At 44.6% G+C, this 27875-nt stretch overlaps 2 protein-coding genes across 35 annotated transcripts in view; both read right to left on the bottom strand.

Moving 5' to 3' along the window:
* Window positions 1–346: 346 nt before the first annotated feature.
* LOC102143105 (zinc finger protein 525) lies at window positions 347–15017 on the bottom strand. 19 transcript variants are annotated; one of them, XM_074024602.1, is made up of 7 exons: window positions 14974–15017; window positions 11347–11467; window positions 10298–10355; window positions 8964–9090; window positions 8044–8170; window positions 6701–6732; window positions 347–1985 (listed from the first exon to the last, which is right to left on the bottom strand). In XM_074024602.1, the coding sequence occupies exons 5-7, from the start codon at window positions 8064–8066 to the stop codon at window positions 715–717; spliced, it is 1326 nt and encodes a 441-aa protein (XP_073880703.1). In that variant the 5' UTR covers window positions 8067–8170; window positions 8964–9090; window positions 10298–10355; window positions 11347–11467; window positions 14974–15017; the 3' UTR covers window positions 347–714. The 19 variants fall into 19 exon arrangements, 12 of the variants coding, with proteins under 12 accessions (XP_073880703.1, XP_073880702.1, XP_073880705.1 ...); XM_074024601.1 differs by having other exon boundaries at window positions 8044–8167; XM_074024604.1 differs by having other exon boundaries at window positions 347–1943; window positions 8044–8167.
* A 1591-nt stretch (window positions 15018–16608) lies between these two features.
* Window positions 16609–27875, bottom strand: part of LOC102143881 (uncharacterized) — a 107275-nt gene continuing 96008 nt past the window's right edge. For 11 of the 16 annotated variants that reach the window (XM_074024473.1, XM_074024474.1, XM_065535800.1 and 8 more), the window contains 2 exons: window positions 26586–26712; window positions 16609–22122 (listed from right to left, as the gene is read on the bottom strand). In XM_074024473.1, coding sequence (XP_073880574.1) covers window positions 19493–22122; window positions 26586–26712 — 2757 coding nt within the window. In that variant the 3' untranslated portion in view covers window positions 16609–19492. Of the gene's footprint in view, window positions 22123–26585; window positions 26713–27875 lie in introns of those variants that run through there. The other 5 variants (XM_074024476.1, XM_074024477.1, XM_015441952.4 and 2 more) reach the window with 2 other exon arrangements.

The following is a 27875-nucleotide window of genomic DNA, read 5'->3' as shown; positions in this document are numbered from 1 at the left end:
ATGCTCATTGCATTTGTAACTATTACCTCAAAAATGAACGTTCTGATATTCTGCAAGGAGTAACCTCAGACTGAAGACCTTGTCACACATATGACATTTGTAAACTTTCTGTCCAGTATGGACCCTCTGATATCTAATGTGGTGTGAACATGAAGTAAAGACTATGCCACAATCATCATATTTGTGAGGTTTCTCTCCTGTATGAATTCTCCTATGTTTTGCAAAAGATAAAGCTCGACTGAAGACCTTGCCATAATCATCACATTTGTAAGGTTTCTCTCCTGTACAGGATCGCCCATGAACTGCAAGGTGTGAATGATGTCTGAAAAACTTGCCACACTTATTATGCTTGTAAGACCTCTCTTTATTATGGATGCTCCAATGTTTTGCAATGGTTGTAGTGTTACTGAAGACTTTGTGACAATCATTACATTTGTAACTGACCACTAAAGGCTTTGCCACACTCATTACACTTGTACAGTTCCTTTCCAGTGTGAATTCCAGTATGTTGTGCCAGGTGTGACTCACACCTGAAAACCTTGTCACAAACCTTACACTTCTATTATTTCTCTCCAGTATGAACTCTCCTATGTATTTCAAGGCATGATTTGAAATTGAAAACTTTGTCACATTCTTCACATTTGTAAAGTTTCTCTCCAGTATAAAGTCTGTGATGACAGGCAAGGTTTGATTGTTGCCTAAAAACCTTGCAAATTAATTACGTTTATAAGATTTCTTTTCACTATGAAGTCTATGATGACATTCAAGGTTTGATTTTCGATTAAAAACCTTGCCACATTCATTACACTTGTAAGGTTTCTCTCCAGTATGAATGACTTTATGCATTACAAGAGATGAATTCTGAACGAAGGTCTTGCCACAGTCATTACACTTGTAAGGTTTCTCTCCAGTATGAATGACCTTATGCATTACAAGAGATGAATTTTGAACGAAGGTCTTGCCACACTCATTACACTTGTAAGGTTTCTTTCCAGTGTGAACTCTCTGATGTTGTGCCAGGTGTGAATCACGTCTGAAAGCCTTGTCACAAACCTTACATTTGTATGGTTTCTCTCCAGTATGAATTCTCCTATGTCTTTCAAGATGTGATTTGCGACTGAAAACTTTGTCACATTCTTCACATTTGTAAGGTTTCTCTCCAGTATGAAGTCTATGATGACGTGTAAGGTTTGATTGTTGATTAAAAACCTTGCCACATTCATTACACTTGTAAGGTTTCTCTCCAGTATGAATTGCCTTGTGAACTAAGAGGCCTGAATTCTGCCTGAAGGTCTTGCCACACTCATTACACTTGTAAGGTTTCTCACCAGTGTGACATCTATGATGGCATGCAAGGTATCGCTTCTGATGAAAGACCTTGCCACATACATCACACTTATATTGTTTGTCTCCTAAATGGATTATCTGATGTTTTTTAAAGAGTGAGCTATGATTAAAGGCTTTGCCACTCTCATTACATTGGAAAGATTTTTCTCTCATGTGTATTTCCTGTTTTTCTATGAGTAATGAAGAATGAAGGAAATTCTTCCCATACTTATTAGAAATATGGGTTTTGGGCCTACAGGAAATTCTTTGGGATGCTGAAACTGAGAAAGCATCATTGATAGGCTTCTCAACTTGATTGCCAATTTTCCCTTCAGGCTGAAATATGTGCAGTTCAGGCAGATGAGAATGAAAGCTTGATCTAAGCTGATCTTTAATAGGCTTATTTCCAGCAAGCCTTTGATCATATCGGTCTGTACTACTCATCAACATTTTTATTTTTGGCATTGGTGCTTCATGGCCATTTGTTTCATTTTCTTGCCACTGAAACACAAAGTCATGAATATCTTTCCCAATTTCCTGGAAGCAAATATCTCCAATGTGATGACTTGCTTGTCTTTGCAATGTTCCTGTGTGGATCACTTCTGTATTGCCTTGCCCTGTTGATGAGAACATATTCATCATGCATTTGGAAGAGATAGCTACAAAATATAAACACCAATAGGTTTCCAATTAAGTACAGAAGTTACACAATACTGAAATGTGTAAATATGACACAAAAAACAATACTTATTTTAAACTTCTCAAACATGATCTTCAAAGTTTAGGAACACAAAAGGGGTAAGATTTTTTAATAAATAATGGGCGATTACATATTCTTCAAATCATTTTTACTGCAGCCTCTTTCCAATATCATGACAAAACACTGACAGGGCACAAACATGTGTAAGCCTAAAGTAAGGAGTATTTTTCCACTGTGACCCTAAAGTGTGTCACAATTTGCAAAAAACATATCACTGTCACATCAAAGAGGAGAAAAATATATATTCTCCATATTTATAGGGTATTTACTGTATACAAATAAATGCTAAAAAAAACAGACAAGGTATTATATTTTTTAATAATCCACAATAATCTCTCGTAAGGATAATCAAAACCAAAGCAATTTCTATATTGTCAAACAATCATAGCACTGAGAAGAAAATATTACAAAAATTAGGCAGGTGCGGTGGCCCACGCCTGTAGTCCCAGCTACTCAAGTGGCTAATGCACAAGAATTGCTTTAAGCCAAGAGGTAAAGGTTGCAGTGTACCAACATCGCACCACTGCACTCCAGCCTGGGTGAAAAGTGAGACTCCACCTCAAAAGAAACAAGGCAGGGCATGATGGCTCATACCTGTAATCCCAGTACTTTAGGAGACTGAGGCAGGCAAATTACCCGAGGTCAGGAGTTCAAGACCAGCCTCGCCAACATGGTAAAACCCCTTCTCTACTAAAAATACAAAAAGTAGACGGGCGTGATGGCGGGCACCTGTAATCCAAGCTACTTGGGAGGCTGAGACAGGAGATTTGCTTGAACCCGGGAGGCCAAGATTGTAGTGAGCTGAGATCGTGCCACTGCACTCCACCCTGGGTGACAGAGTGAGACCACATCTCAAAAAAGAAAAATGTTAATACCACATTTTTCTAAATAACTGTTACAAAATTACCTATATTCATGTGCAACAGGCACTTTGTGACTTTTTAAAAATTTTTTTGAATTTTTATTTTTTTGAGATGGAGTCTCACTCTGTCACCCAGGCCAGAGTGCAATGGCATGAGCTTGGTTCACTGCAGTCTCTGCCTCCTGGGTTCAAGCAAGTCTCTTTTCTAAGCCTGCTGGGTACCTGGGATTACAGATACGCACCACCATGCCTGGCGTCCTGGAATTACAGGCAGGAGCCACTGCGCCGGGCAGCACTTTGTGACATTAACAAGTGGAGTGTGTCAGTTACATTGCATATCACATACCGAAAACTCACAGGTAAAGTCATGAAAATCAGTTAATGAAATATTGTAACCCTTGATAAAAGAAGTCAGAAAATAATAAGTACATGTATACAGCCTGCAGAATTGTACACAATTCCCCATTAAGAAAAAAGCCATAACTTGTACTTACCACCAGTACACAACATAAGAGCTGAAATACATGTTAATATCACTACTTTCTGATTTATTAGGTCAAAAATATACACAGCACTATAAGGAATAAGAATTAACTAATGTCCAGGCACAGTGGCACATGCCTGTAATCCCAGCACTTTGGAGGTCCGAGGTGGGTGAATCACGAAGTCAGAAGTTCGAGACCAGCCTGGCCAACATGGTGCAAACCCATATCTACTAAAAATACAAAAACATTAGCTGGGCATGGTGGATGGTGCCTGTAATCCCAGCTACTTGGGAGGCTGAGGCAGGAATCGTTTGAACCTGGAAGGCAGAGGCTGCAGTGAGCCAAGATCGTGGCAGAGCACTCCAGACAGGGAGATGGGATGAGACTCCATCTCAAAAAATAAGATAAATAACTACTTTTCAAATAAGCTTTGGTATATGTGGTATTCTTTAATAGGATGTTCCTGCAGATGCAGACTTTGAAAGAATTTAGTCATGAGTGTTTACAACTCGTTAATAGAACTAATACCTTTATGAAGAGACATTAAAGAGCTCTTTCTACCATGGTTCCTCTTTCCACCATGTCAGGACATGGCAGGAAGATGGCTGGGCTAAACCATGAAGAAGGCTCTCACCAGGAACCAATTTGGCTGGCACCTTGCTCTTGGATTTCCCACTTTCCAAATTCATGAGAAATAAGTTTCTGTGTCTGAAGCCTCTCAGTTTAAGCTATTTCCTTTTTTGTTTATTTTTGAGATGGAGTCACGCTCTATCACCCAGGCTGGAGTGTACTGGCAGGATTCTCCTACCTCAAGTGATTCTCCCTCCTCAGCCCAGAGTCTCACTCTGTTGCATGGGCTGGAGTGCAGTGGAGTGATCTTGGCTCACAGCAACCTCCACCTGCTGTGCAGATCAAGTGATTCTCCTGCCTCAGCCTCCCAAGTAGCTGGGATTACAGGCACCTGCCACAATGCACAGCTAATTTTTGTATTTTTAGTAGAGAGAGTTTCACCATATTGGCCAGGCTTGTCTCAAACTCCTGACCTCAAGTAATTGGTCCATCTCAGCCCCCCAAACTGCTGGGATTACTGGGAGCCACTGTGCCTGGCCCATTTTTGGCATTTAGTACATTCGATGCTTCACCACATTGGCCAGACTGGTCTCAAACTCCTGACCTCAAGTGATCTACCCACCTGGGCCTCCCAAAGTGCTGGGATTAGAGGTGTGAGCCACGGCAGCTGGCCAGTCTAAATTATTTCTGACAGGACAGTGAAATGACTGAGACAGGAACAGGAGCATCTCATCATCAACATCACCAAAAGCTGACAAATCTTATTAAACAAAGGAAGTTAAGAGTCTGTACTGTAAAACTTGCAATCCTTGAAGCCATCTAATAGCACTAATGTGTTAAAAAAAAAAAACCTTCAGATGAGCCGGGCACAGTGGCTTACACCAGTAATCCCAGCATTTTGAGAGGCTGAGGCAGAAGGATCACAAGGTCAGCAGATCTAGACCATCCTGGCTAACAAGATGAAATGCCGTCTCTACTAAAAAATACAAAAAATTATCCCAGCATGTTGGCACTCACCTGTAGTTCCAGCTACTTTGTGGGTTGAGACTAGAGAATTGCTAGAACCTGGGAGGTGGAGGTTGCAGTGAGCCAAGAGCCAAGATCACACCACTACACTTTAGACTGGGTGACAGACTGAGATTTTGTCTCAAAAAAAAAAAAAAGAAATGAAAGAAGTCTAAAGAGTAACTCCAACCCACAAACATATATGAAGTTCACCAGTAAAGATAAATTAAAAAAAAACAAAACAGGCCAGGCATGGTGGTTCACACCTGTAATCCCACACTTTGGGAGGACGAGCCAGGTGGATAACCTGAGGTCAGGTGTTCGCGACCAGCGTGACCAACAAGGAGAAACCCTTCCTCTACTAAAAATACAAAATTAGCTGGGTGTAGTGGCGCATGTTTGCAATCCCAGCTACTCAGGAGGCTGAGGCAGGAGAATTGGTTGGAGGTGGAGGTTGTGGTGGTGAGCTGAGATTGCAGCATTGCACTCCAGCATGGGCAACAAGGGCAAAACTCTGTCTCATAAATACATAAATTAATTAATAAGAGGACAGATACAGAAACTGACATATGTGTACCTTTTGTTCAGAACTAAACTTTTATAATATTATTTAAAATGAAAAAACACTACATATATGTTACCAGAAATGCAACATACACAGAAATAATTCTGACAAAAATTTAAAAAGTTCTAGAGAAGTAGTTTTTGCAGGTTATGAAACTTTTTTTTTGAGATAGGGTCTTACTCTGTCTCCCATGTTGGAGTGCAAAGATGCAATCTCAGCTCACTGCAACCTCTACCTCCCGGGTTCAAACAACTCTCGTGCCTCAGTCACCTAAGTAGCTGGGATTACTGCCACCCACCACTGTGCCTGGATAATTTTTGTAATTTTAGTACAGATGAAGTTTCGCCATGTTAGCCAGGCTGGATTTGAACGCCACCTCGGCCTCCCAAAGTGCTGGAATTATAGGCATGAGCCACTACACCTGGCCAGGTTATGAAAAGTTTAAGTTTCATTATTATGCTATAACTTTAAGATCTTTAACATACCTGCAACAATAACCACTTCTCAAAACTACTACTCCTCTATAACTATTTTTATTTTTGTCAGAATTATTTCTGTGTATGTTGCATTTCTGGTAATATATAAGTACAGTGTTTTTCATACCTTTTTATTTTATTTATACAACACACTTAACTTCTGTTTACTGAAAGAAATGGGCACAAACAGGCACGGTGGCTCACGCCTGTAATCCCAGCACTTTGGGAGGCCAAGGTGGGTATATCACGAGGTCAGGAGATCGAGACCACGGTGAAACCCCGTCTCTACCAAAAATACAAAAAAAAAAAAAAATAGCTTGGCGTGGTGGTGGGCGCCTGTAGTCCCAGCTACTCAGGAGGCTGAGGCAGGAGAATGGCGTGAACCCTGGAGGCGGACCTTGCAGTGAGCCAAGATCGCGCCACTGCACTCCAGCCTGGGCGACAGAGCGAGACTCCAACTAAAAAAACAAAAAGAAAGAAATGGACACTAACGTGGTTGCTATATTCACACTGGAATCATGCTTAAACCACTTACATGTTTACAGAGAACTAAAAGACAAAACTATTTAAAATAATAACAATAGTTGTGCATGGCGGCTCACGCCTGTAATCCCAGCGCTTTGGTGTAGGGTCCAGCCCTATGGAGCTTACCGGGTGTTCTCCCCGTGTGTGGAGATGAGAGGCTGTAATAAATAAAGACACAAGACAAAGAGATAAAGAGAAAACATCTGGGCCGGGGGACCACTACCATCAAGACGCCGAGACCCGTAGCAGCCGAAATGGCTGGGCACTCTAATGTTTATTGCATACAAGACAAGGGGCAGGGTAAGGAGGGTGAATCTTCTAGGTGATTGACAAGGTGAAGCAAGTCACATGATCAGAGGACAGTGGGCGCTTGCCTCTTATGTAGCCGAAGTAGAGAGAGAGAAGCCAGCATACATCGGCGTTTTCTTCTATGCACTTATAAGAAAGATCAAAGACTTTAAGACTTTCACTGCTTATTCTACCACTATCTACTATGAACTTCAAAGAGGAACCAGGAGTACTGGAGGAACATGAAAGTGGACAAGGAGCGTGACCACTGAAGCACAGCACCACAGGGAGGGGTTTAGGCCTCCGGATGACTGCGGGCAGGCCTGGATCATATCCAGCCTTCCACAAGAAGCTGGTGGAGCAGAGCGTTCCCTGACTCCTCCAAGGAAAGGAGACTCCCTTTCATAGTCTGCTCAGTAACGGGGGCCTTCCCAGACACTGGCGCTACTGCTTCACCAAGGAACTGCTTCAAGCGGCCCTTATGCGGGTGTGACAGAAGGCTCACCTCTTCCCTTCTAGGTCACTTCTCACAATGTCCCTTCAGCACCTGACCCTATACCTGCCAGCTAGTCCTAGGTTATATTAGTAATGCAACAAAGAGTAATATTAAAAGCTAATGATTAATAATGTTTATAATAATGATTGACAATTGCCATGATCATCTCTATATCTAATTTATATTATGACTATTCTTATTTTAACTATTTTCTTCATTATACTGAAATAGTTTGTGCCTTTAGTCTCTTGCCTCAGCAACTAGGTAATCTTAGGCCCACACTTTGGGAAGCCAAAGCAGGTGGATCACTTGAGACCAGCCTGGCCAACATGATGAAACCCTGTCTCTACTGAAAACATAAAAATCAGCTGGGCATGGTGGTGAGTGCCTGCAGTCCCAGCTACTTAGGAAGCTGGAACACAAAAATCCTTTGAGCCTGGGAGGCAGAGGCTGCTGTTAGCCAAGATCATACCACTGCACTGTAGTCGGGGCAACAGACTGAGACTCTTTCATAAAATAAGAAAAAGAAAGGAAGAGCAGAGGGATAAGAGGGGGCAAAGAAAGATGTTATTTCAGAGATCTCAGGATAGAAACTTTCCTTTTCCCACAGAATTCTCCCACTTGCAGAGTTTCTCCATACACTATTGGAAGGTGGAGCTTCCACTCTGCCCATCTGAGCTCTTACCTGCCTTTACACCTGTAATACATTCCCACCCAGCTGGATTTTTTTGTTATTTTCACTTCACTCTCCACAGTCCAGGGCTCTTTTTCTCACTCCAACATGGAGACAGCAGATCAGCAAGAGATTCCTGCTTATAAAAAGAAAGGACTGTGACGTGCTGGAGCTTTTCTAGAGTCCCAGCCCTATGTTTCAGTAGGAAAGAAGACATTGCAGATGATCTAGGAAAATATTTCACTGATTGCTCCGCTGACTGCCTCCTTCTGAATGCTTGGGGAGCATTGTAATATGTGATATGTGGACATCGAGTTCCCTTCCAAGAACTACTGAATCGAAAGCACAGGAAAAGCAAACAGGGAACTGGATATCTTTAAAGTATGCCAGAAGGTTTTGTTTTTGTTTTTGTTTTTGTTTTTTGAGACAGAGTCTTGCTCTGTCACTCGGGCTGGAGTGCAATGGTGTGTTCTCAGCTCACTGGAACCTTGGCCTGCTGGGATCAAGTGATTCTCTTTTGTCAGCCTTTCTAGGAGCTGGGATTACAGGCATGCACTACCACGCCTGGCTAATTTTTGTGTTTTTGGTAGAGATGGGATTTCTCCATGTTGGCCAGGCTGATCTTGAACTCCTGACCTGAAGTGATCCACACACCTCAGACTCCCAAGGTGCTGGGATGACAGGCGTGAGCCACCATGCCGGGTCTGCCATAAGGTTTTATGCTTACTTTACTCTGGAACACCCCCGAGCTATCATGAAGAATGCAAAACATCTAAACAAAGGGGACAGTGCTACATCATGAAGCTTTTCATTTCAAAATCAACATGATTTCCACATTAGTCAAGCAAGGATGGGGCTCCCAGGAGGCAACAAGAGAAAATACAAAGATACAAAAGGGCACATCCCCACTTCTGGAGGGAAGGTATCCTCACCCAGGGAGACCAGGTTCCTATAATTCTCCAGCATCACGTCTCTGTATAGAGTCCTTTGAGCAGGGTCCAGGCATTTCCACTCCTCCTGAGAGAATTCTATGGCCACATCCCTGAATGTCAGTAGACCCTGAAAGGAAAACACATTTTAACAAAATGGCTATGGGAGAAGTTCTTATCTCTACAGAAAATGAGAAGAGGAGAGAGGGGAAAGCGTGGATTCAGTTGTAGGAATGTTCTGACAAATCCAAGTGAGGGATTTTCCACCACATAATGTCTTCCCAGTGGTGTTTGATTACACTTTTTGAAGAGGTCAGGATACCCTCTCAGTATGAATTTCTTATGTTAGAAGTAAATAATTAGCTGGGCATGGTGGCAGGCACCTGTTGTCCCAACTACTTGGAAGGCTGAGGTGGGAGGATGGCTTGACTCTGATGGTGGAGGTTTCAGTGAGCTACGATTGCGCCAAGGCGTTCCAGCCTGGGCAACAAAGGAAGACTCCATCTCAAAATAAAATAAAATACATGAAAATAAGATTAATTAAAGTACAAAACTCTATTTTGTATATGTTCAAAAAATAATAAAACCTACACACACTCACAAAAAACTACATGTTAATACAAAGTGTGGTCATTTGTCCCAGATTTTCAAAGTATGCAATATTTTCAAAATACATACATATGTGTATATATGTATGTGTATGTATATATGTGTATATATATAAAGGTTTTAAAAATATAAAAAGTAGCAAGTTTTGTTTAACTGAAGAGGAACCTCATTTTGGTGGAAAAGGATACTTTGGCAGCTAGAAGTACTGCTCCTATACTTCAGAAAAATTGTAACCAGTTTTACAAAAAACACCTGTTTCACAAGACTCTCCACAGTAACACCACTGTCTCCATCAGGTTAATTTGTTAAGAATGGTTTAATAAATCTCCTGCTGTTATTTAGGTTGACTTCATATTCTTAAAATAATGATGGAATAAAACCCCTGTATCATTCATGTCTGTGTATGAATTTCCCATTCTAAGTACTAAGATTTTTTGAGTCAGAAACACAGCAACTCACTCAATTACTGAAAAATTTAGTATAAAATCAGGGAGAAAAGATTTTCCCTTATTGGTCTCCTTTTCTAGAATTTACCACGTACTTTGTGCATATGAATATGTGACTTCCATTGGCAGCTGCTCTAATCCTGATCTACAGAGAACTGACAGAGCATCCAGATGTGGCCCCTGAACAATCCCCACTGCCAAACAGCACTGACACCATGGGACCCTCACCCTGTGAACAAGATGAGAGGGACTGAGGGAAGGCATGGGTGAGTGTGAGCAAACCTGTCAGGGAGGACACTTGAGACTCAGAGAAGATTCACAACACCAAGGCCCAGGGTTTCTGAAAGGAAAGAACAGAACAATCCACCGAGAATATCATCTCACCTGAGGAATAGCCATCCCTGACCCTTTGCTTTCCTCTTCCGTGTTTTTTCCTCACGTACCAAGAGTCTTTAGAAGTCAATCCTGAATGTTAGAAATATGTTGTTTATTGCTCAGAATCAACACACTTCCTCCCTGTAACACAATGACACATACAAAGGTGCCCTCACCCTGAAAAAATACAGTCACCTCTGCTGCCCACTGCACCAGGGATGATACATTTCTACAAGACTCTCACTTCCCTCCTGGAGAAGCCCACACACACACTGCAGGATTGAGGAGCCGGGCTGGAATGAGATCCCCTTCAGGGCACAGACCCAGCCCTGACCAAACCCCGTGCAGAGGCTGGGTGTGGTAGCTCATGCCTGTCATCCCAGCACTCTGGGAAGCCAAGGTGGGTACATTGCTTGAGCTCAGGGGTTTGAGACCAACCTGGGCAACATGGGAAACCCCATCTCTACCAAAAATACAAAAATTTGGCCATGTATGGTTGGTGCACATCTGTGTGTCTCTGGTCCCAGCTACTTAGGAAGCTGAAGTGGGACGATCACTAGAACTCAGGAGTTTGAGACCAGCCTGGCCAACATGGTGAAACCCTGTCTGTACTAAAAACACGAAAATTGGGCTGGGCGTGATGGTTCATGCCTGAAATACTAGCACTCTGGAAGGCTGAGATGGGAGGATTATTTGAGGTCAGGAGTTCGAGAGCAGTTTGGCCAACATGGTGAAACCCTGTATCTACCAAAAATACAAAAAGTAGCCAGGCTTGGTGGGGTGTCAGTAATCCCAGCTACTCCAGAGGCTGAGGTTGCAGGATCACTTGAACCTGGGAGGTGGAGGTCGCAGTGAGCCGAGATGGCACCACTGGACTCCAGCCAGGGCAACAGAGTGAGACTCAAAAATAAAATAAAATACAAATACAAAAATTAGCCGGGTATGGTGGCACATACCTGTAATCTCAGCTACCTGAGAGGCTGAGGCACAAGAATTGCTTGAATTCAGGAGACAGAGGTTACAGTGAACCAAGATCACAAGACTGCATTCACATCCTGGAGGACAGAGTGAGACTCTCTGGGAAAAGAAAAAAAAGCATGTTTCTGATGTGATTGACGCAGAGATAATAAAACCTGAGTAATGTGATAGAGCCTGACAGGCAGAGGGAACTTCAGATGGGGGTGGGAGAGCATGGGAGACATTTCTGAGCCAAGACCTGAAGGAGGAGAAGGGGACAGTGCTGTGAGCATTTAGGGACATAGGGTAAGAGCAGTGAAAACAACCTGAGACAGGAAGGGTTTTGAGGTTTGGGAAAAGAGAAAAAGCAAATGTGACTGGGGCAGAGGGAGACATGAGGTGAGGGTAAGCTCCCAGGAGGAGCTGGACACTGGCAGGGGCCCTGGACACAGGGCTGTGGAGCCACAGTGAGGAGCTGGGCTTTTGTCCTGGGGAACACAGGAAGCCGGTGGAGGGTTCGCTGCCAGGGACTGACATGACCTGCTTTAGATTTCGCTGTGATATCCTCAGAACAAGGACATTTTCAATGAGTTACGCTGAGAAGGTCTGAGATGAGTGAGAAGATGTACCTGAATTCTGACATGGTGGCCTGGAAGCGCTAATGGAAAGGGCTGGCCTTATCAAAATTATCCTTGAAACTTAGAGAAGCATCTTTCACATACCTGGGATAAAGAAACTTCTTTTGTCAGGTTCTGATGCCACTGATTCCCAACATTTAATTCTTCCTCACAAGAAAATTACAGTAACATTTATAAAATGCAGAAGTATAAAGACACAGCTAGTGACCTTGAAAACAGAGAGGCCAAGTGCAGTGGCTCACACCCGTAATCCCAGCACTTTGGGAGGCCGAGGCGGGCGCATCACCTGAGGTTGGGAGTTCTAGACCAGCCTGACCAACATGGAGAAATCCCATCTCTACTAAAACTACAAAAATTATCTACAAGTGGTGACGCATGCCTGTAATTCCAGCTACTCAGGAAGGCCAAGGCAGGACAATCACTTGAAACTGGGAGGTAAAGATTGCAGTGAGTAGGCCAGGCTTGGTGGCTCATGCCTGTAATCCCAGCACTTTGGGAGGCCGATGCCGGCGGATCACCTAAGGTCAGGAGTTCGAGACCAGCCTGACCAATATGGAGAAACCCCATCTGTACTAAAAATACAAAATTAGCCTGGCGTGGTGGTACATGCCTGTAATCCCAGCCACTAGGGAGGCTGAGGCAGGAGAATTGCTTGAACGAGAAAGTCAGAGGTTGCAGTGAGCCGAGATCGCATCATTGCACTCCAGCCTGGGCAACAAGAGGGGACCTCCCATCTCAAAAAAAAAAAAAAAAGGTTTGCGGTGACGTGAGATCGCTCCATTGCACTCCAGCCTGGGCAACAAGAGTGAAAGTGCGTCTCAAAACAAACAAAAAACAGGGAAAGAGGGTCAGCTGAGAACTAAGACATAAGCAAACTTTTTCAATCAAGAATGCATGAGTGGCCAGGTGCGGTGGCTCACGCCTGTAATCCCAGCAATTTGGGAGGTCGAGGCGGGTGGATCACCTGAGGTCAGAAGTTCAAGACCAGCTTGGCCAACATGGTGAAACCCTGTCTCTACTAAAATTACAAAAATTATCTGGGTTCCATCCTCACATCTTGTTTAACCTCTTGTTGCTCCTTCTCCCCAATCTTTAGATAGTCCCCAATCTCCATCTATTTCTGCCTCTTCTCCCATCTCTGCTCCTCCTCTGCTTTCCCTGTTAAATTCTGTCTTCCCTGTTATACCCCCTGTCCCCGCTCTCTGGCACCCCAGATCCCCAGGTGTCCTCCCTGCTGTGATTCTCCCTCTGTTCTCCTTGCCACCAGCACCACTGTGCTCTGTCTGCCCTGGCTCCAAATCTCTCCTCCTCTCCCTCACTCTGATGAGCCTCCCTCTTTGCTGCCCCTCTGTACCTTGCTGTCGTCCATCATCTCTCTGTACATCTAGATTTTCTCTACATTTCTCCGGTTGCTTTTCTCCTCCGCTTTCTTTTCTTTTTTTCTTTTTTTCCCCCGCTTTTGCTGTCTCTTGTAGCTTTTCTCTACATTTCTCCTCCCGCTTTCTTATCTTTTTTATTTTCACTTTTGCTGTCTCTTCACAAATCCCTCACCATCCTCTACTTTGCTATCTGTTATGGGACTTTCTGCTTTTCTCTGTCTCAGGTTTTCTATTGCTCTGTCTCCTGATCCTTTTGGCCCACACAATTGAAAGGAGCTGGGCACATTCCTCAGCCCCGGGCTCAAAACTCCCTGAGCCTAGCACAAACACATCCCATCCTCCCATCCCACCACCATATATCTCTCAAACTCCCTGAGCCCAGTATAAACACCACCTGGAAAGTCTCCGATAAGGGGACAGCCGTTCAAGGTTACTGAAAGCGCAGGAGCCAAAAGAATTTCTTTGTTCCCCTACAACTTTCGGGCTATAAAAAGCAAACGCTCGCATTGTTCAGGGCCCTCTTGTATACTGTGTAAAGGAGGGACCAGGTTCGAACTTGTAGTAAAGATCCTTGCCGCTTGGCTTTGACTCTGGACTCTGGTGGTCTTCTTTGGGGAACAAACAGTCTGGGCATAACACAATCACAGGAGGGTTTGGAGTAAAACGCCTGCATCCCTGAGCAGCTCATTTTTCAGTGGCTGGAGCTGGGCAGGCAAGAACACCCCGTGTCACAGGACAGGCTCCGAGCACCTCCCCAACGCGGGCTCAGGAGAAGCGGTGACTGCTAAGGGGAGACTTGGGGTGCAGCAGGGCCCAGCATGAGGTGGGAGGTGGGGTGTGACGACGCCTTCGTACAAGGGTGGGGTCCACAATATCCCAGCACCAGGCAGAGAACGTGGCCTCCCCGAGACTGGGGTGGAGGCGTTTGCGCTTCAGGGGCCTTCAAGGGTGAGGCTGGGAGGCGCCCAGGTCGGAAATACACATCTCGGGTGAGGACTTTGAAACGCGCGGGGAGGGAGGAGTTAAAAAATGGTTTTGAGGCCGGGCGCGGTGGCTCAAGCCTGTAATCCCAGCACTTTGGGAGGCCGAGACGGGCGGATCACGAGGTCAGGAGATCGAGACCATCCTGGCTAACACGGTGAAACCCCGTCTCTACTAAAAATACAAAAAACTAGCCGGGCGAGGTGGCGGGCGCCTGTAGTCCCAGCTACTCCGGAGGCTGAGGCAGGAGAATGGCGGGAACCCGGGAGGCGGAGCTTGCAGTGAGCTGAGATCTGGCCACTGCACTCCAGCCCGGGCTACAGAGCAAGACTCCGTCTCAAAAAAAAAAAAAAAAAAAAAAAAAAAAAAATGGTTTTGAGCACAAAAACTACACGATAGGAAGTGTATACATCGCCCTGTAGCAGAAGACCGGAGACGGGAACAGCCTCAGGTCGACTTTAAGCACAAAAGGAAGCGACTTCCGAATTCCCAGAGGAATGTCCGCATTTTCTCCGGTTGAAGGAAGATGGGCGAGAATTTACAGGTCTGCGGGGACCCCATGTCCCAGGTGCGGAAGTGCTGGGGACCTGCGGAGTGCACACTTAATACAACACAGAGCAAAACTCACCGCCGCGGCGCGATTTTCACTCTAGGAGATCTGCTTCCTGGTCTGCGCGCATCTGTGCGCACAGGACTAAAGCCAGGCCTGGGTGGAGCCAACGAGAAAGTGGGCTGGGCCTGAGCAAGGTAGAGGTGGGGCCCCAGGCGGAGAGACCTCGCCCTTTAGAACCAGCAGAGGGCGGGGCAGGGGCGGGACAGGTCCCTCAGCCTCGCTCCCAGCGACTCTATTTTTGGGACTTTGGATGCCAGAGAGGTCAGGAAGGCTGAAGCAAGATTCAAAAGCCCTGGAATTGTCTGGAACGGGGTTGCAAACTAGAATGTGAAATGCAAAACCCTGCCTGGGCAGAACGTACAATTTCATGCTGACGGCCCAGAGAACAGAATAGAAATCCTCTCCCTTTCTACTCTCCATTCACTCAGAAGGGAGAGTTCACCCTGTGCTCAGCTTCAGAGACTTCCCGAGGACCCCTGCATGGGATGCGCGATGGAGGGCTCAGGCCAGGGAGGAGTGAGGTCACCACCTGCTGCTTAAACACAGCAGGCATGCGGCCGGGTGGGCAGGAGCCTGAGGACCCAGGGGCGGGAGGATCCCAGCCTGGGCGACAAAGTCACACCTCCCGCAGGGCTCCCCTCCTTGTCTCTTTTAATTTTTAAAATAAAATTTTGATTGTGTGAGATAGGGATCCAACATTATTCGTTTCCATGTGGTTATTCAGTTAATTGTCCTAGCACATTTGTGGAAGAGATCTATTACTTTCTTTTTAAATTTCTTTTCTTTCTTTTCTTTTCCTTTTTTTTTTTATTTATTTATTTATTTTTTTTTTTGAGACAGAGTATTTCTCTGTCGCCCAGGTTGGAGTGTAGTGGCTAGATCTCGGCTCAGTGCAGCCTCTGCCTCCTGGGTTCAAGCGATTCTCCTGCCTCGGCCTCCGGAATAGCTGGCATTATAGGCGCGCGCCACCACACCCGGCTAATTTTTGTATTTTTTGTAAAGACGGGTTTTCACCATGTTGGTCAGGCTGGTCTCAAACTCCTGACTTGAAGTGATCTGCCTGCCTCGGCCTCCTGAAATGCTGGTATTACAGGAGTGAGCCACTGTGCCTGGCCCAAGAAATACTCTTCACTTCGCTTTTAAATGTTGAGAAAATATAATTGAAAACTAAAAAATCTTCCCTTAAATGAGATATCATCTTCACGACGATAACAGCGAAAGAAATAAAAACTGTTTTATTAATAAATAAGCCTTATACCAGAATGTGATGGGAAATAGAGAACAGTTGAGAGGTTAAAAAGAGAGAAAGAAACTTAACTGTTCTGTACAACCCAAGTTCATGTTTTCAAGATAAACACCAATCAGTCCTCAGGGAAGAGGACTTGACAACACCCTTGATCACACATAGTTCATCCTGGCTCTACTTGGTAATGGAGGTGACTATCTGTGTCAGCTAATTAGCTTCATCCAGAGGGAGGGGGAGAAACCCTAACCCATGTCTTTTTGACAAATGTGTTTTACAACATGGCGACAGGTGCCCTCTCTGGTGAGGCTCCTACAATCCGACAGAAACTGATGTCAGCAGGAAATAATAAAATTTAGAATACATTATTGTCATGCGCGTCCATTTGAAGAGACCACCAAACAGGCTTTGTGTGAGCAATAAAGCTTTTTAATCACCTGGATGCAGGAGGGCTGAGTCCGAAAAGAGAGTCAGCGAAGGGAGATAAGGGTGGGACCATTTTATAGGATTTGGGTAGGTAAAGGAAAATTACAGTCAAAGGAGGTTGTTCTCTGGCGGGCAGGAGTGGTGGGGTCACAAGGTGCTCAGTGGGGGAGCTTTTGAGTCAGGATAAGCCAGGAAAAGGAATTTCAGAAGGTAATGTCATCACTTAAGGAAAGGACTGGCCATTTTCACTTTTTTTGTGGTGGAATGTCATCAGCTAAGGCAGGGACAGGGCATTTTCACTTCTTTTGTGATTCTTCAGTTACTTCAGGCCATCTGGGCGTATACATGCAAGTCACAGGGGATGCGATGGCTTGGCTTGGGCTCAGAGGCCTGACAATTATTAATTATAGAGTTTATTTGAACACAAAGCATGAGAATAGCCACCTGGAAACCTCAACTCCAAATGAATGGGGTCAGTGTTCCGAAGTAGAGACATTAATGTTTCACACAGATAAGGAAAGATGAGAAGCTTTAGCAGAATCACCACTTTTTCCATTCAAGTCCAATGCATAGGTTGCAGTAGCTTGATTGGTGACAGACTGATACACTTCAAGGAAAGTTACATTATCACTCTGTAAGAAGGGACAATGATGCCAGGAGGTCTTATCTCTGGGACTGCTTAGCTTTCTTATTTACATGAAAAAAATTTTAATTGATATTAGGAAACTCAATTGTATAGCACATTTTGTTTTGTTTTGTTACGGAGTCCTGCTCTGTTGCCCAGGCTAGAGTACAGTGGCACGATCTCGGCTAACTACAACCTCCACGTCCTGGATTCAAGCAGTTCTCCTGCCTCAGCCTCCCAAGTAGCTGAAAATACAGGCGTGCACCACCATGCCCAGCTAATGGCTTTGTGTTTTCAGTAGAGACGGGGTTTCCCCATGTTGGCCAGGCTGGTTTATAATTCCTGACATCAGGTGATCCGCCCACCTCAGTCTCCCAAAGTGCTGGGATTACAGGTGTGAGCCACCGTGCCTGGTCAGGAAAACATGTAGAAGTTGAGCCTGCATGCCACTGGACTCAGGTTGCATGACCATGTTCCTCTCAAGGCTCAGAATTACTTAAAAGTCTGTAGCTTTAAATTTGAAATATTTGATGTTTGAAATATTTAATTTCCTACTGACAGTCCGAGTGACCTCGGACTGAAGCCTTTGCCACACTGATGACATTTGTAAGATTTCTGTACAGTATGGATTCTCTGATGTCTAATGAGGTGTGAACATGAAGTAAACGCTCTGCCACAATCACCACAGTTGTGAGCTTTCTCTTCTGTATGAATTCTCCTGTTTTGCATAGGATGAAGTTTGACTGAAGACCCTGCCACAGTCATGACATTTGTAAGGTTTCTCTGTGGTATGAGTTTGCTGATGAACTGCAATGTATGAACTGTGTCTGAAAAATTTGCCACGTTTATTACACTTGTAAGATCTCTCTTCATTATGGGTTCTCCAATGATTTGCAATGGTTGTAGCATTACTGAAGACTTTGTGACAAACATCATGAGAGGTGACAGTGCACTAGCAGCCCCCACTCTCGGCGCCTCCTCAGCCTATGTCCACTCTGGTAGTACTTGAGGAGTCCTTCAGCCCGCCACTGCACTGTGGGAGCGCCTTCTGGGCTGGCTGAGGCTGGAGCCAGCTCCCTCTGCTTGTGGGGAGGTGTGGAGTGAGAGGCACAGGTGGGAACTGGGGCAGTGCACGGCGCTCACAGAGAGTTCCAGGTGGGCATGGGCTTGGCGGGCCCCACACTTGGAGCGGGTATCTGGCACCGCCAGCCCCGGGCAGTGAGGGACTTAGCACCTGGGCCAGGAGCTGAGGAGGGTGCGCCAGGTCCCCCAGTACTGCCAGCCCAACTACGCCATGCTTGAATTCTCACGGGGCCTCAGTGCTTCCCCATGGGACAGGGCTCAGGATCTACAGCCCACCATGCCTGAGCCCAACCCCGCCCTGTGGGCTCCCCCGTGGACCGAGCCTCCCCAAGAGGCACTGCCCCCTGCTCCATGGCTCCGAGTCCCATCGACCACCCAAGGGCTGAAGAGTGTGGACGTGCGGGACTGAGGGACAGCTCTGCCTGCGACCCCAGCGCAACATCAACTAGGCAAAGCCCGCTGGGCTCCTGAGTCGGGTGGGGACTTGGAGAACTTTATGTCTAGCTAGAAGATTGTATATGCTCCAATCAGTACTCTGTGTCTAGCTCAGTGTTTGTGGATGCACCAATCAGCACTCTGTATCTAGCTAATCTAGTGGAGACTTGGAGAACTTTTCTGTCTAGTACTCTGTGTCTAGCTAAAGGATTGTAAACGCACCAATCAGCACTCTGTATCTAGCTAAAGGTTTATTAACACACCAATCAGCACCCTGTAAAAATGGATCAATCAGCTCTCTGTAAAGTGGGCCAATAAGCGCTCTGTAAAATGGACCAATCAGTATGATGTGGGAGGGGTCAAATAAGGGAATAATAGCAGGCTGCCCCAGCCAGCAGTAGCATCCTGCTAGGGTCCCCTTCCACACTGTGGAACCTTTGTTCTTTCACTCTTTACAATAAATCTTGCTGCTGCTTCACTCTTTGGGTCCACGCTGCCTTTATGAGCTATAACACTCATTGCAAAGGTCTGAAGCTTCACTCCTGAAGTCAGTGAGACCATGCACCCACCAGAAGAAAGAAACTGTGGACAAATCCGAACATCTGAAAGCACAGACTCCGGATACACCATCTTTAAGTACTGTAACACTCACCGCGAGGATCCGTGGCTTCATTATTGAACTCAGTGAGACCAAGAACCCACCAATTCCGGACACAATTACATTAGTCAACTTTCCCTAAACCATGAATTGCCTGATGGTGAATAAGCACTGACTGCTCACTAAAGGCTTTGCCACACTCACTACACTTAAAAAGTTTCTCTCCAGTGTGAATTCTACTATGCCTTTTAAGGTGTGATTTGCGACTGAAAACTTTGTCACATGCTTCACATTTGTAAGGTTTCTCTCCAGTATGAATTCTATGATGACTTGAAAGGTGTGACTGTCGATTAAAAACCTTCCCACATTCATTACACTTGTAAGGTTTCTCTGCAGTGTGAATTGTAGTATGTCTTGCCAGGAGTGAATTACGCACGAAAGCCTTGTCACAAACCGTACATTTGTAAGATTTCTCTCCGTTATGAAGTCTACGATGGCATACAAGGGATGACCAGTGACGGAAGGTATTTCCACACTCATTACACTTGTAAGGTTTCTCACCACTATGAAGTCTACGATGGCATAGAAGGGATGCCTTCTGGCTGAAGGTCTTGCCGCACTCATTACACTTGTAAGGTTTCTCACCACTATGAAGTCTATGATGGCATACAAGGGATGACCTGTGACTGAAGGTCTTGCCGCACTCATTACACTTGTAAGGTTTCTCTCCACTATGAATTCTAGTATGTTTTGTCACGTAGGAACGACACGTGAAAGCCTTGTCACAAACTGTACATTTGTAAGATTTCTCTCCACCATGAAGTCTTCGATGGCATACAAGGGATGACTTGTGACTGAAAGTCTTGCCACACTCATTACACTTGTAAGTTTTCTCTCCAGTGTGAATTCTGGTATGTCGTGCCAGCTGTGAATTCCACGTGAAAGCTGTGTCACAAACCTTACATTTGTACGGTTTCTCTCCAGTGTGAATTCTCTTATGTGTCTCAAGGGTTGATTTGCGACTGAAAACTTTGTCACATGCTTCACATTTGTAAGGTTTCTCTCCAGTATGAATTCTATGATGACGTGAAAGGTGTGATTGTTGCTTAAAAGCCTTCCCACATTCATTACACTTGTAAGGTTTCTCTGCACTGTGAATTCTAGTATGTATTGCTAGGACTGACTTACGCACGAAAGCCTTGTCACAAACTGTACATTTGTAAGATTTCTCTCCAGTATGACGTTTACGATGATATACAAGGGATGACCAGTGACGGAAGTTATTGCCATACTCATTAAACTTGTAAGGTTTCTCACCACTATGAAGTCTACGATGGCATAGGAGGGATGACCTGCGACTGAAGGTTTTGCTGCACTCATTACACTTGTAAGGTTTCTCACCACTATGAAGTCTACGATGGCATACAAGGGATGACCTGTGACTGAAGGTCCTGCCACATTCATTACACTTGTAAGGTTTCTCTCCACTATGAACTCTACGATGGCATACAAGGTATGACCTGTGACTGAAGGTCCTTCCACACTCATTACACTTGTAAGGTTTCTCACCACTATGAACTCTACGATGGCATATGAGGTATGACATGTGAATGAAGGTCTTGCCACACACATTACACTTGTAAGTTTTCTCTCTAGTGTGAATTCTTCTATGTCGTGCCAGCTGTGAATTACACGTGAAAGCTGTGTCACAAACCTTACATTTGTATGGTTTCTCTCCAGTGTGAATTCTCTGATGTATCTCAAGGGTTGATTTCTGACTGAAAACTTTGTCACATTCTTCACATTTGTAAGGTTTCTCTCCAGTATGAAGTCTATGATGACGTGCAAGGTTTGATTGTTGGTTAAAAGCCTTGCCACACTCATTACACTTGTAAGGTTTCTCTCCACTATGAATTCTAGTATGGTTTGCCAGGTAGGAATGACACGTGAAAGCCTTGTCACAAACCTTACATTTGTAAGGCTTCTCTCCAGTATGAAGTCTATGATGACGTGAAAGGTGTGATTGTTGATTAAAAGTCTTGCCACATTCATTACACTTGTAAGGTTTCTCTCCACTATGAATTGCCTTATGAATTACAAGGGCTGAATTATGACCAAAGATCTTGCCACACTCAATACACTTGTAAGGTTTTACTCCATCACATTTATATTGTTTGTCTCCTAAATGGATTATCTGGTGTTTCCTTAAGACTGAGCTACAATTAAAGGCTTTATCACTCTCATTACATTGGAAAGATGTTTCTCTCATGTGTACTTTCTGTTTTTGTGCGAGTAGTGAAGAATTTGGGGAATTACTCTCATAGTTATTAGAAATATGGATTTGGGGCCTACAGGAAATTCTTTGGAATGTTGAAAGTGAGGGAGCATCATTGGTAGACTTCTCAAGTTGATTAGCAATTATACCTTTGATCTGAAATAAGTGGAGTTGAGGCAGATGCGAATGAAAGCATGATCCAAGCTGATCATTAATAGGCTTGTTTCCAGCTTGCCTTTGATCATATCGGTCTGTACACCCAGTCAACATTTTAATTTTTGTCATGGGTGCTTCATGGCCATTTCTTTCATCTTCTTGACACTGAAAATCAATGTCATGAATTTCTTTCTCAATATCCTGGAAGCAAAAATCTCCAATGTGATGACTTTCATGTCTTTGCAATGTCCCTGTGTGGAACACTTCCGTATTGCCCTGCCCTGTTGACAAGATCTCCTTCATCATGCATTTGGAAGAGATATCTACAAAATATAAACACCAATAGGTTTCTAATTAACTACAGACGGTAAATCATACTGAAGTGTGTAAATGTGACACTTCAGTATGACACTTCATATTTATATGAAGAAGGCTCTCACCAAGAACCAATCTAGCTGACATCTTGCTCTTGGATTTTCCACTTTCCAGATTCATGAGAAATAAATTGCTATGTCTTAAGCTTTCCAGTTTAAGCTATTTCTTTTTTTGTCTGTTTTTGAGATGAAGTAATGCTTCATCACCCAGGCTGGAGTGTAGTGGCACGATTCTCCTCCCTAAAGAGATTCTCGTGCCTCAGCCTCTTGAGTAGCAGGAACTACAGACACATGCACCATGCTAACTAATTTGTTTTTTGTTGTTGTTGTTGTTTTCTTTTTTTTGGGAAATGGAATCTAACTCTGTCACCCAGGCTGGGGTGCAGTGGCACGATCATGGTTCACTGCTACATCCACCTCCCAGGTTCAAGTGATTCTTCTGTCTCAGTCTCACAAGAAGCTGGGATTACAGGTGCATACCAACACACCCAGCTAATTTTTGTATTTTTACTACAGACGGGGTTTCACCATGTTGGCCAGGCTGGTCTTGAACTTCTGACCTCAGGTGATCCGCCTGTCTCGGCCTTCCAAAATTTTGGGATTATAGGCATGAACCATCATGCCCGTCCAATTTCTTTTAATTTAGTAGATTCAAGATTTCATTATGTTTGCCTGACTGGTCTCAAACTCCTGACCTCAAGACATCTACCACCTCAGCCTTTCAAAGTGCTGGAATTAGAGGTGAAAGTCACTGCAGCTGGCCAGTCTAAGCTATTTCTGACAGAACAGTGAGATGAGTGAGACAGGAAAATGGGCATCTCATCATTAACATCACTGAAGGCTGACAAATCTTATTAAACAAAGGAAGTTGAGACTGTAGTATAAAATGTATATGAAGTCATCTAATAGTATTCACTTGTTTTAAAAAGCAGGTGAACGAAATCACCTGAGGTTGGGAGTTCGAGACCAGCCTGACTAATATGGAGAAACCCCCTCTCTCCAAAAATACAAAAATTAGCCAGGTTTGTGCCAGGCATAATCCCAAATACTTAGGAGCCTGAGGCAGGACAGTCACTTGAACCCAGGAAGTGGAGGTTGCGGTGAGCAGAGATTGCACCATTGCACTCCAGCCTGGGCAAGTAAAGGGAAGCTCCATTAAAAGAAAAAGAAAAAAAAAAGAGGCCGGGTACAGTGGCTGATGCCGGTAATCTCAGCACTTTGGGAGGCTGAGATAGACAGATCATTGAGGTCAGGAATTCGAGACAAGCCTAGCCAACATGGGGAAAATTCATCTGTACTAAAAATACAAAATTAGCCAGTGTGGTAGCACATGCCTGTAATCCCAGCTACTTGGCAGGCTAAGGCAGGAGAATCACTTGAACCCGGGAAGTGGAGGTTGTAATGAACTGAGATTCTGCCATTGAACTTCAGCCTGGGCAGCAGGAGCAAAACTCCATCTCAAAGAAAAAAAAAAAAACCAAAAACCCTGGAGGCAAATTAACATAATTTCTCAAATAACGACAGCAGGCCCACAGTGTTCATGTACATGATCCCAATTTGCACATATGGTAAGTGAGGGACAAGACTTGATCCTGGACCTGAAGGATCCCACAACATCTACTTAGGCACAATAGTCAGCCCAGGCATTACAGTAAATGACTGCACACAGAAAATACAAGCAGAACAGAAAGAAGTACACCAAGGGGGATACAAGGGCTGAGCTGGGACAAAAGGGCTGAGCTGTGCTGCTTACAGTGGTGCCAAGTCATCCCTCATGGATCATGTGCTGAGTCATCATGCCCTGCACGCATTGATTCAGGCAGCCTCCTATAATTTTGTCCAGTGGATGAACAAGGTCTTGACTTACTCAGTGAGAGTAGTGTTGGAGGAGAGGGGCTCACGGGGAAATTGGGGTGTTCAGCATTACAAAATCAATAGACTGGAAAGAAACTGTATTTGCATCCAGATCTATGTATCACGTGAGGCAAGGCCAGGAAAGAAAGGGTAAGTGTGGAAGGCAGGAAGTAATTGGCACGTAGGAGCGAATTTTGTGCGTGCACATCTGTGGGAATAGAATTCCACTAGGATAGACCAAATCTTGAGCTTGGAGGAAAGTGGAACTAATTTAGCAATGGTAAAATATTGACCCAAGGTTAACTATGCAAATTACAATATGGGCAAGGGACAAGAATGAACGAGATCCAAACAAGCAGCAGTATGGTGGCCTGAGGTGAAAGCAGTTTTACATCTATTAAGTTAAATGCCTCTGATTCCTAGTTTCAAGAATATACTCAACAAAATCCCTTGTGTAGATTCCAGAAATACATACACATACACACACACACACACACACACACAAAACAAGTAAACTATGAAGAGTACAATAGAGCAATGCAGGAGACCACGGGGTGAACAAGGATCCTCTGGCTGAGTAGGTAGAGATGTGTTTGTGAAAACAGAGCCAGGCTGAGTGAAGTGGCTCACGTCTGTAATGCCAGCACATTGGGAGGACGAGAGGGTGAATCACGAGGTCAGGAGTTTGAGATCAGCCAGGCCAGCATGGTGAAACACTGTCTCTACTAAAAAAATAGAAAACATTAGCCGGGCATGGTGGTGCACATCTGTAATCCCAGTTACTCAGAAGGCTCAGGTAGGAGATTGCTTGACCTGGGAGGCAGAGGTTGCAGTGAGCTGAGATTGCACCACTGCACTCCAGCCTGGGTGACAGAGCAATACACCATCTTAAAAAAAAAGAAACTATACCTTTAAAAAAATGTGGTTTCACCATGTCGGCCAAGCTGGTCTCAAACTCCTGACCTCAGGTGATTCATCCACCTCAGCCTTCCAATGGGCTGGGATTACAGACATGAGCCAACGCACCCAGCCTGGCAGTATTATTTATAATAGTAAAGAGAAAAAACCAACCCAGATATCCATCAACAGATAAATATATGAGGAAAATGTGGTACACACATAAAATGGAATAGTATTCAGCATTAAAAACAAACTCGGATAGGCAGTGGCTCATGCCTGTAATCCCAGCACTTTGGGAATCCAAGGCAACCGAATCACGTCAGATGAGGCTATCAAAACCAGCCTGGCCAACATGGTGAAACCACCATCTGGAATAGAACTACCAAAAATTAGTCGAGTGTGGTGACACATGCCTGTAATCCCAGCCACTCAAGAGGCTGAGGCAGGAGAATCACTTCAACCCAAAAGGTGGAGGTTGCAGTGAGCCAAGATCACACCACGGCACTCAAGAGACTCTGACTCAAAACAAACGAACAACAAACAAAAAAAAACCATAGAAACGAGCAACTTGAAAGCCACTGTGTATCTTAAGGAAATGACAGTAGAATTAAACTATGGAAACCTCATTCAATCTCACAACCTCCCTCAACAACACTGATTAAAACCATATCTGCTACAGGGTTGATCCTACAAAAAACTGAACAGAGGTTTTCTTGTTAAAAATGAACAATGACGGCCGGGCGCGGTGGCTCAAGCCTGTAATCCCAGCACTTTGGGAGGCTGAGACGGGCGGATCACGAGGTCAGGAGATCGAGACCATCCTGGCTAACACGGTGAAACCCCGTCTCTACTAAAAAACACAAAAAACTAGCCGGGCGAGGCGGCGGGCGCCTGTAGTCCCAGCTACTCGGGAGGCTGAGGCAGGAGAATGGCGTAAACCTGGGAGGCGGAGCTTGCAGTGAGCTGAGATCCGGCCACTGCACTCCAGCCCGGGCGGCAGAGACTCCGTCTCAAAAAAAAAAAAAAAAAAAAAAGAACAATGACACATATTGGTATGAAAATGTGAAATGAGCAAGAGTTCAGTGAAGAGCCTCATACATAGGAGGCTGTGAGCCCGAATGACGTCCTTGCTGGGAGGAATTTCAACACCACTGACTGCTACTTAGAGAACATGATCATTAGTTTATGAGATGAACATTGTCACAGTGCCAGTGAGAGATGCTTCTGTGATGCTTCTCAAAAACCAGAATGAGCTGGGCACGGTGGCTCATGCCTGTAAACCCAGCAGTTTTGGAAGCCAAGGTGGGTGGATCATCTGATGTCAGGAGTTAGATATGAGCCTGACCAACATGGAGAAACCCTGTCTCTACTAAAAATACAAAATTAGCTGGGCATGGTGGCACATGCCTGTAATCCCAGCTATTTGGGAGGCTGAGGCAGGAGAATCGCTTGAACCTGGAAGGCGGAGGTTATGGTGAGCCAAGATCACACCACTGCACTCCAGCTTGGACAACAAGAGTGAAACGCCACCTCAAAAAACAAAAACAAAAACAAAAACAAACATGTATGGGGCAAAATCACAAAAGAGAATACAAAACCAGGAAGAGCCAAGATAGACAACAGCAGACTCCTCAGGCCTACAGGGACATTTTCCTCACCCACAGACTCCAGGTTCCTGTAGTTCTCCAACATCACTTCCCTGTATAAAGCCCTCTGCGCAGGGTTCAGGCATTTCCACTCTGCCAATGAGAATTCTATAGCCACATCCCTGAAAGTCAAGCGTCCCTAAAATGAAACACACATTTCCACAAAACATTATGGAGGAGTTATCACCTTCACAGGAAATGAGAAAAGAGAAAATAAGTATGTATTTGATCAAAGACCATGTTCTGACAAAACCAAGTTAAGGTATTTTTGAATATTTTTTCCCTATAGTTGCATTTTATTATACTTTTCCTTGAAAGATGTTAAGATCCGATCAGTCATTAGGGAAGTCTGGATTTTATGGACAATATAAAAACTATATAAATAAAAAGGAAACACAGGGTCAGGCGTGGTGGTTCATGACTGTAATCCCAACACTTCAGAAGGCCAACACAGGTTATTTGAGGTCCAGAGTTCAAGACCAGCATGGCCAACGTGGTGAAAACTTATCTCTACTAAAAATATAAAAATTAGCCGGGCATGGTGGCAGGCACCTGTTATCCCAGCTACATAGGAGGCTGAGGCAGGAGAATCACTTGAACCCAGGAGATGGAGGCTGCGGTGAGCCAATTGTGCACCACTGTACTCCATCCTGGGCAACAGACTGATACTCCATCTAAAAAAAAAAAAAAAGCAGTGATGGGCAGTGGCTCTCGCCTGTAATCCCAGCACTTTGGGAGACCAAGGAAGGCAAATAATGTGGTTGAGAGATTGACACCATCATGGCCAACATGACAAAACTACGTCTCTACTAAAAATACAAAAAATTAGCTGGGTGTCATGTTGTGGGTCTGTACTCCCAGCTACTCAAGAGGCTGAGGCAGGAGCATCGCTTGAATCTGGGAGGCAGAGGTTGCAGTGAGCCGAGATCGCACCACTGCACTTTAGCCTGACAACAGAGAAAGACTCCATCTCAAAAAAAAAAAAACAAACAACCACAGAGTTTTCTCTACAGATATGTCAGATATTACGTTCCACATACAGGTGACATTTAGTCTCTAGGTGAGCTAAAACACAAGTGCTGTTTCAGAGAGGACAAAGTGCAATGTCTTTGAAAGAAAAGTATGAATCTAAAAACTATCATGATTGGTCAGGCACAGTGGCTCATGCCTGTAATCCCAGCACTTTGCGAGGCTGAGGTAGGTGGATCATGAGGTCAGGAGTTCGAGACCAGTCGGGGAACATGCTGAAAACTCTTCTCTACTAAAAATACAAAAATTAGCTGGGCGTGGTGGTGGGTGTCT

Source organism: Macaca fascicularis, chromosome 19 (assembly GCF_037993035.2).
Source record: "Macaca fascicularis isolate 582-1 chromosome 19, T2T-MFA8v1.1".
Taxonomy (NCBI): domain Eukaryota; kingdom Metazoa; phylum Chordata; class Mammalia; order Primates; family Cercopithecidae; genus Macaca; species Macaca fascicularis.
This window is presented reverse-complemented; position numbering and strand designations above follow the sequence as displayed.